Raw genomic sequence first — 10,503 nt, forward strand, 5'->3', positions numbered from 1 at the left:
TTTAGAATTAATATGTTTGTTGTTGTTGTGGTCTTCAGTCCTGAGACTGGTTTGATGCAGCTCTCCATGCTACTCTATCCTGTGCAAGCTTTTTCATCTCCCAGTACCTACTGCAACCTACATCCTTCTGAATCTGCTTAGTGTATTCATCTCGTGGTCTCCCTCTACGATTTTTACCCTCCACGCTGCCCTCCAATACTAAATTGGTGATCCCTTGATGCCTCAGAACATGCCCTACCAACCGATCCCTTCTTCTGGTCAAGTTGTGCCACAAACTTCTCTTCTCCCCAATCCTATTCAATACTTCCTCATTAGTTACATGATCTACCCATCTAATCTTCAGCATTCTTCTGTAGCACCACATTTCGAAAGCTTCTATTCTCTTCTTGTCTAAACTATTTATCGTCCATGTTTCACTTCCATACATGGCTACACTCCATACGAATACTTTCAGAAATGACTTCCTGACACTTAAATCAATACTGGATGTTAACAAATTTCTCTTCTTCAGAAACGCTTTCCTTGCCATTGCCAGTCTACATTTTATATCCTCTCTACTTCGACCATCATCAGTTATTTTGCTCCCCAAATAGCAAAACTCCTTTACTACTTTAAGTGCCTCATTTCCTAATCTAATTCCCTCAGCATCACCCGACTTAATTAGACTACATTCCATTATCCTTGTTTTGCTTTTGTTGATGTTCATCTTATATCCTCCTTTCAAGACACTGTCCATTCCATTCAACTGCTCTTCCAAGTCCTTTGCTGTCTCTGACAGAATTACAATGTCATCGGCGAACCTCAAAGTTTTTATTTCTTCTCCATGAATTTTAATACCTACTCCGAATTTTTCTATATAAGTGGTTAATTTTTTCTAATTTAACCATCCTGGAGCTAGAATATAATTATCTGTCATTAACAATGATCTTGATCCTATTGTTGAACATCGAATAGAATTTCTTGAAAATTTATTATTATTTCATATTAAATTTTTTCAGGAATTCTTATTTTTGGTTCCCAATTTGATATTAATTTACATAATTTTCACTAACATAAATGAGTGGATTATTTCAACTGAGCGATAATTCATCTGTTCTAAAAAAAGCTTAACTGTTCCAATAAAAGAAACTAATAAGAATAATATTTCACTAGTTGGTTTCTATTCAACTCTTTAAAGTACAAAAAATAATAAATCCAGCACTATCGAAGAAACACTTGAAATTCCTGTTGGCCAATATAGCTGGAAAAATTTGGAAAATTTTATTCAGTCGAGAACACCTAAAAGATGCATTAAAGAAGACAAAATATAAAAATATTTTATTGAAACTGATATTAAATTATTCATAGATAAAGAAGATTTTATTGGAAAAATTTTAGTAATTGAGTTATTGCAACTAATGGAAAAGCAATTGATAGTAATATTCCTAAAATTATTCAAGTTGAATTAATGAATATAACTTTGAATCTAGGTGATAGAATGTCTGTTAAACATAATAGTCACTTTCATAGAGAATCTAATCCAATATTATTTCTTCATTTAAACCAAATGCTGAATTTGGACAACCAATAATTTATAAAGCAAATTATCATATAAATATTCCAATTTTTGATGCTATTCAATATTTGATGAATATGATAATTTGGTTGATTTCAATTGTGCTGCTGTAACACTAATATAAAAAAATGAATTAATAAACTTTTTGTAATTAATTGTGAATCAAATCAAAAGTTATCAGTTTTACTCTCTTCATATTGATGAGAAAAGAAACTAATTTAAACCTTCTAAGAACAAAACAAATTAATATTAATATTGGCAATGGATGGATTGATCCAAATTGTCCCAAATGTATATGTCATTTGATGTTATTCACAAATCTGGAACAAATTTTTCAGCATATGATGGTAAATTTTACATCAAAGTATGTGATAATTACGTGTGAAAATTGATTGATGTTATTACACTTGCAAAAGGAAACAATTTTTTATCTAGAATGGAGCATCCATTTATTTCTTCAGCATCTCTTACTCGACTAACTTCATCTCTATGAAATGATTTAACTATAGAAGGACATATTCTTAACAATGATAAAATTAATATAAAACAAAACGAAGTACTTTATCCATTAGAATTACTTTGTTTTTTTTTATAAGAATTTTGAAGAAATAATTTAGGAAGGATATTCAACAGTAATTTTCTCTTGGAGTTCAAGAATAGATCAAGAAGATTCTATTCTTTGATGGACTACCAATAATGCTAATAGTACACTTCCAAAAGAAGGTAAAATTGTTCGAAACAGTATGAAAACTCGTGTTCATGTTGTTCAATATGAGCCAGAATGTTCTCTTGACTTAGAACAAGAAAGGCTGAAAAACTGAAATATTTGCATTTTTTTCTTTCAACTACAAACAGCTGAATTTGGTGGATTAAATGGAAAAAGAAAGTTTAAATTCGATATTAGTAAATATTATCAATTTCATGAATTTAATATGCCTTACTTTATTTTGTTGTTTTCTAAACTAATCGAAAAAGTAAGCAATTAAATGATTCTTCTTTATTAGATCATGTTATATTACAAAATATTTATGTAAAATGGATGAATTGAGGTTTTTCCTCAAGAATATGGAAACTTGATCCCCCAAACAATTCTTTTAGAAATTTTAAAAGAACACAGTTAAATCATGATGCAAATGTAAATCCAATAAGTTTTATTCAAAATTATCCTATGTATCTCATAAATATCACTAGCAGAATGAATGTCTTATCTACTCAAAAAAGAACAACGAAATTATGTGCATTTTTATAAAAATATGCCTAAGGATACAATTGTGTATATAAATACATGTGGTAAAAAAATAACTTAGGAATCACAACATAGAATTTAACTGAAAATTTTTAATTATATAAAAGAATAAAAAATTTAAAACATTGTAAAAATGTTATCTTCATTTTTATATTTTCTTTTGAAATATTTTCAGAAACACACCGAAAATAAAAACGGAACAAATTTAGTTTTTCAAAAATTAAAACATTTGATAAATGTTTAATTTTCGAAAACCTAAATTTTTTCTACATAAATAAAAGCAAAACAAAATGAACATGAATGGTAGTGTCAAAAATCTAGTAAGTGAACTTAACAGTTATAATAATGAGTATGTGGAAGTGTTTACTAAATTATCAGAATTTAAAAGAAATAAATCTTACAATATTTCAAAAGCAAAAGTTTTAATAACTAGATATTACTCTTAGATGATAAATACAAAATTACTCATCCAGATAGATATACTAAAATCTTTTCAGAAGAATATGATAAATTAGAGAAAATTGATGGACCACATTATGTTTATTGATGTAAAAAACAAAATAAAGATCGTTTGGTTCATGTTATTGAATTTGAATATATTTTAGAAATTTGTATTTTATAACTTTAATTTTTTTGAATATTAAATTTTAAATAATATATTTTTTATTAAACGAACATTTCGTTCAGAGATATATCTTTAAATGGGGGAAATAACAAAACTAAAATCTTAGTTTTAAATCTGAGAATTTTTAAAAAATTCACTCTTTGGTCCAGTATAAGCATACATATATAAACTAAAACAGACCCTCAGGTTTTCACTTTTTCTGTTCCTTATCGAACAAACTTCAATGAAGTTCTTTTCTGGATGAAAATGCGCTGAGAACATGACTCCACGAGTTCTTCGTCTCAAAACCACGCGATTTCTACAGTCGTGCAATCAAAAAGTTACTCGAGCGCTGGCAGACTGTTGAAAATCGTGAAGGTGTATATATTATTGAAACATAAGTCTGTGATATGTGTATCTGTTGCGTGTATTAAATTTATGGAAGAACACTACGAGCTTATGCACCAAACCAACAGTTGCCCCTAGTGGCATGAAACACAGCAGGAGCGGTCGACGGTGACCCCATAAGGCCGTTAATATCACTTTCCTGTCAGATGGCACATAATGGAATTTCTTTTGTCACAGGCGAACCCGAATGTGTCGAGAGTACGCTGTGCTGCTTCGACTCAGCGTTGAAATAGTCGTTTCATCGTCAGTAACAACGTGGTCCAGGAGACTGCCAGCCTTCTAGGCACACAGTAGCAGATGGTCGAGTTCTGGAGTTTATGTCACATCACAGCCCACGTATATTACATTTTTTGTTGCTATGTTTTAATGCACACCATAAGCGGATTCTGTCACGGGAGGCTAACGAGTAGGTAGGACCACAAGGCAGACTCACCGGACGACGCGCCAATTGGTCGCATAACGTGAGCACGGCCGGACTAGGGAGAGAGAGCAGCAGAGAGAGACAGTCGGGACTTACTCACCACACTGGACGCCAACAAGTGAACATTTGTCATTTTATATTTCTTGGTTAAACATACAGCTCCAACTATGCTGACGCCGTTGCGTGCATTGAGCACTTGTTAATAATCACTGGAAACGCTAATTACAAATTTTCCTGACTGTCTGTGCTTATTGACGGAAAAGATGAGCCAGTCTTAAGTGCGCCCTCAGAGGGCAGGCGCCAAACTGCTAAGACGGCTCACGACGCGTCTACGATCGGTTCGCGAACAGGCAATACACGAGTCTGTGTCTAAAATCTGGTCTCATGTGAAGACGGAAAAGTTTGTTGAAAAATTGTCTCGGATGACGTACTTGTGTGCTGCTGTGTCAATCCAGGGCTGTCTGCGATCATTTTCGAGGCGGCAACACGCAAAGTAGTGTGTGAAGTGCCACTCCGCATAAAACGAATTAATTGTTAAAGTTGCCGCGAAAAACATATTTGTGCGATGACATATGGACTCTAAGATCGTGTAAAGCATTTTGTGACTTTTGCGGTCCTCGGGAACCAAAGATTGACAACTGGGACTCTTGTTATGAATATTAACGACAGGCTGGCTCTAGAAATCGTTTTTCGGATTTTGCGATAGGAGAAAGATTAGAAACTTAGTTGGCATTCGATTCTCATTATGCTCTAGCATTTACCATACTGGCCATTAAAATTGCTACACCACGAAGATGACGTGCTACAGACGCGAAATTTAACCGACAGGAAGAAGATGCTGTGATATTAAAATGATTAGCTTTTCAGAGCATTCACACAAGGTTGGCGCCGGTAGCGACAGCTACAATGTGCTGTCATGAGGAAGGTTCCAACCGATTTCTCATACGCAAACAGCAGTTGACCGGCGTTGCCTAGTGAAACGTGGTTGTGATGCCTCGTGTAAGGAGGAGAAATGCGTACCATCAAGTTTCCGACTTTGATAAAGGTCGGATTATAGCCTATCGCGATTGCGGTTTATCGTGTCGCGACATTGCTGCTCGCGTTGGGCGAGATCCAATGACTGTTAGAAGAATATGGAATCGTTGCGTTTAGGAGGGTAATACGGAACGCCGTGCTGGATCCCAACGCCCTCGTATCACTAGCGGTCGAGATGACAGGCATCTTATCCACATGGCTGTAACGGATCGTGCAGCCACGTCTCGATCCCTGAGTCAACAGATGGGGACATCTGCAAGACAACAACTATCTGCACGAACAGTTCGACGACGTTTGCAGTAGCATGGACTATCAGCTCGCAGGCCGTGGCTGCGGTTACCCTTGACGCTGCATCACGCCTGCGATGGTGTACTCAACGACTAACCTGGGTGCACGAATGGCAAAATGTCGTATTCTGGGATGAACCCAGGTTGTGTTTACAGCATCATGATGGTCGCATCCGTGTTTCGCGGCATCACAGTGAACGCTCATTGGAAGCGTGTATTTGTCATCGCCATTCCGGCGTATCACCCAGCGTGATGGTGTGGGGTGCCATTGGCTACACGTCTCGGTCACCTGTTGTTCGCACTGACGGCACTTTGAACAGTGGACGCTACATTTCAGACTTATTACGACCCGTGGCTCTACCCCTCATTCGATCCCTGCGAAACCCTACATTTCAGCAGGATAATGCACGATCGCATGTTGCAGGTCCTTCACGGCCCTTTCTGGATACAGCAAATGTTCGACTGCAGCATGGGCAGCTGTACCTGTACGCGCCATCCAAGCTCTGTTTGACTCAATGACCAGGCGTATCAAGGCCGTTATTACGACGAGAGGTGGTTGTTCTGGGTACTGATTTCTCAGGTCTATGCACCCAAATTGCGTGAAAATGTAATGATATGTCAGTTCCAGTATAATATATTTGTCCAATGAATACCCGTTTATCATCTGCATTTCTTCTTGGTGTACAAATTTTAATGCCCAGTGGTGTGTATACCTGACTGCAAATTTGTAAGTCAGTGTGATGATTCGACCTGTTGTGCAGTGAGTCATGAACAGCATTCCAGAGGGCAGTTTCCAGCAGGATAACGCTCGCCTACATGCAGCTATTGTAACCCAACATGCTCTACTGTGTGTTGACATGTTGCTTTGCCCTTTCCGATCACCAGATCTGCCTCCAATCGAGCACATGCGGGACACTATTGGGCGACAATTCCACCGACATCGGCAACGGGCATTAACTCTCACTGTATTGAGCGACCAGGTGCAACAAGCGTGGAAGTCCATCCCACAAACTGACATCCGGCACCTGTACAACACAGTGCATGCACGTCTACACGCATGTTTTCAACATCCTGGCGGTAGCATCAGTTGTTAATGTACCAGCACTTCGTATTCTCACTGGCGTATCTCGCTCTTACATTGACCTGTGGTCTTCCAGTGTTTATCACTAAAATATGTACAGTATGTTACGTAGACAAATACATTCCGAAAATTTCGTTACTCTACATTAATTATTTTTTGATGTTGCGATTTTTTCGCTTCAGTGTATGTGGCGTATACCGGCAAAAAGGTAAGTAGCTGTATCAGTAATCTTTACAGGCGTTCATGTTCTCACTTAAACGTGATTTTATTAGTGTTGAATTGTGCAATATCACAGAATTCAGGGATTTTTTTAAGCCATCCTTACGCACTAGCACCAGCACCAGCACCTCATCTATAGTTATATGATCTTCCAGTCATCTTGCATACTCACTTAACGCTTCCGAGAGATATCATCTCTCCCGTTAGGAACAATGGCTGGTTTGGTCTTACTCAACGAGAGGGGACTTATCCTCTGCTATTATGCGTGCTCGTATTGTCCTCCGGGCATGACGCGACTCCTGTGAGCTGCTTACATTGATGTTTCACAACACGACGTCAGGGCAGCTCCGTACGACGCGACTTGACAATTTTATGAACAATAGTGTAACGTCAGTGACTTGTTTTGGATGCCTCTTAATTCCCGTTGCTCATTTGTCAGCGCCAACAGTTCTGAAATAATTGTACACATTCGTACACACGGTCCAGTCATTATAATGTGACCAATCCCTGACGCCAACGTGCAGTAACTACTCACAGACAGGAGGTGTCAGCACCAGCAGGGTGTTACAAAAAGGTACGGCCAAACTTTCAGGAAACATTCCTCACACACAAAGAAAGAAAATATGTTATGTGGAAAAAAGTCTGATAGAACAAAACCTGGAGAATCTGACGGATGACGAAACAATTCGAACCCGCATTCACCCAGAGTTTCTGATATTGCGATGGCTTTGTGCGCCGGTGCGTTGTCCAGATGCAAAAGAACTCTGCGAGCCCATTTTCCGCGCCTTTTTTTTCTCTATCTCTTCTCTCAAAGGGCGCAAGAGGGTGCAATAGTATGATGCATTCATAGTTACGCTCTTTTGCAAGTAATCCGCCATAATTACGCCTTCTGGATCCCAGAAGACCGATGCCATCATCTCACCGGCTGATTTTTGCGCCCTGAATTTTTTGGAGTTGTGGGGTGAGCGGTGTTGTTTTGCCCCAGGATCACAGTGGTGAACCCACGTTTCATCCGTGGCGGACGATTTCATCACAACATTGCACACCCTCCCGTGCTGACCTGCATTCAAGTCTTTCGTGATCCACAGAGATAAAACTTTCCGCATGCCCAAAATATCCACGACAGTGTCATGAGCACGCCCATGTGGGATTCAAAACGTGGTTTCACTGTGCTGCAACTTAGTTCGACGATCCTGCAAAGTCGTATCGTCGATTGCAGTCGGTGTTTCATCAGTGGCAACCGCGACAGGCCTTCCGCTCCTTGGCGCACCTTCCACACTCATTCTTCCACGTTTGAAGTCGGAGACCCAGTTTTTCGCTGTTGCATAAGACGGAGCATTGCCCTTCAGTGTATTCCGTATCTCCTCCGAAATTTCCTTGGGCGTCATTCCCTTCAAATGAAGATATTCAATGACATCACGGTTCTTGATTCGATATTCGCCATCTTGCTTACTCTACGGTATACAACGCATTCGTAGTTCAAATATAATAAATTTCCTTGAGATAGAAAAAGAACGTGTCCACAAATCAGCACGGTTTTAGAAAGCATCGCTCGTGGGTATCTCACATGAGATACCGCTAACTACGGATCAACGGCAACAGGCTCATTCCGTAATCGTACATTTCCGAAAATAATTTCACTCGGTGCCATATGCCTACTGTTAAGGAGGTTACAGGCATACAGGATAGGTTCCCAGATATCTACATCTACATCCATACTCCGCAAGCCACCTGACGGTGTGTGGCGGAGGGTACCTTGAGTACCTCTATCGGTTCTCCCTTCTATTCCAGTCTCGTATCGTTCGTGGAAAGAAGGATTGTCCTTATGCTTCTGTGTGGGCTCTAATCTCTCTGATTTTTTCCTCATGGTCTCTTCGCGAGATATACGTAGGAGGGAGCAATATACTGCTTGACTCTTCCTTCGGTGAAGGTATGTTCTCGAAACTTTAACAAAAGCCCGTACCGAGCTACTGAGCGTCTCTCCTGCAGTCTTCCACTGGAGTTTATCTATCATCTCCGTAACGCTTTCGTGATTACTAAATGATCCTGTAACGAAGCGCGCTGCTCTCCGTTGGATCTTCTCTCTCTCTTCTATCAACCCTATCTGGTACGGATCCCACACTGCTGAGCAGTATTCAAGCAGTGGGCGAACAAGCGTACTGTAACTTACTTCCTTATTGTATGTGTATGTGAGTGGCTTGAACACTTCTCAGGTAACAGAACCCAGTATGTTGTCCTCAACAGCGAGTGTTCATCAGCGACGGGGGTATCGTCAGAAGTGCCCCATGGAAGTGTAACACGACTGCTGTAGTTCTCTGTATACATAAATGATTCGGCGGTCAGGACGGACAGCACTCTACAGTTGTTTGCTCATGATGTCGTGGTGTATGGTTAGGTTCAAATGGTTCAAATGGCTCTGAGCACTGTGCGACTTAACTTCTGAGGTCATCAGTCGCCTAGAACTTAGAACTAATTAAACCTAACCAACCTAAGGACATCACACACATCCATGCCCGACGCAGGATTCGAACCTGCGACCGTAGCGGTCGCTCGGCTCCAGACTGTAGTGCCTAGAACCGCACGACCACTCCGGCCAGCTGTACGGTAAGGTGTCGAAGTTGATTGATTGTAGGATGACACAAGACGACTTAGACAAAATTTCTAGTTGGTCTCATGACCCAGATACCACCAAATGTGGAAGAACGTAAGAATGCAGATGAATAGGGAGAACAAATCTGCAATGTTCGGCTACAGTACTACTAGTGTACCGCATGACGCAGTTAAGTTGCTTAAATACAGGCTGTCAATTCTGAACCAAAAGAAATGAAATCCTCAAACTTCTGAACGGTTTGCGATAGGACGTTCAAACTTGGCGGTTTGGCACGGAGCTTGACGGGAATCAGTATGCGCATGGGCACGCGCCTTGTTGTAAGTTTAGCGACAAAGCCCACTTTCATTTGGACAGGTTCGTCAACAAGTACATTTGGCACTTTTCGCTTACTAAGAGTCCGCATTTCGAGATCGAAAAGTCTCTTCATCCTCAGCAGGTGGTGCGCAGTGTCCAGTCACGGAATAATCGGTGAGATATTCCTTGATGGCACGGTGACTACCGAACGTATGATGATTTCACCCCCATTAATCAAAGTCTCATTTCGACAAGATGTGGTTCATGCAAGACGGAGCTCAACCCAATCGAAGAAGGATAGTGTCTGATGTCCTGCAGGAGTACCGTGATGACCGCATTCTGGTTCTGGGGTACCCAGACGCCACTGGCATGGGTCTCGACTGGCCGCCTTATTCTCCGGATCTGAACACATGCTACTACATTTTGATGGGCTATATGAAAGACAAGGTGTACAGCAATAACCCCAAAAGCACAGCTGAGCTGGAAACAGCCATTCAGGAGTACATCGACAGTATCGATGTTCCGATACTTCAGCGGGGCCAGTGATGGTATATATATCGAACATGCCATAACCTAAATCCGAATACCTGCAGTGACGTTTACGTGTTGAACAAACTGTGTGCACGCCGTATTTTGTAACTAATTTACATTTTTTTCATATAGTTCAATAATTCTCACCCTGTATCTAGGCCTAACAGTGCAAAGCGATATGAATTGGAACAAGCCTGTAAGAACTGTGGTA

The 10,503-nt window shown here is 40.1% G+C and overlaps 1 protein-coding gene across 1 annotated transcript in view; it reads right to left on the minus strand.

Annotated features, from left to right (window-relative positions):
• The window catches only part of LOC124552338 (synaptic vesicle glycoprotein 2A-like), a 122,585-nt gene extending 114,341 nt beyond the window's left edge, over positions 1-8,244 (minus strand). Inside the window, exon 1 of the mRNA XM_047126608.1 lies at positions 8,127-8,244. Within this exon, the coding sequence (XP_046982564.1) occupies positions 8,127-8,244 (118 nt within the window). The remainder of the gene's footprint in view (positions 1-8,126) is intronic.
• Positions 8,245-10,503: the final 2,259 nt, after the last annotated feature.

The sequence above is a fragment of the Schistocerca americana genome, chromosome 10 (genome assembly GCF_021461395.2).
Source record: "Schistocerca americana isolate TAMUIC-IGC-003095 chromosome 10, iqSchAmer2.1, whole genome shotgun sequence".
In the NCBI taxonomy this organism is placed as follows: domain Eukaryota; kingdom Metazoa; phylum Arthropoda; class Insecta; order Orthoptera; family Acrididae; genus Schistocerca; species Schistocerca americana.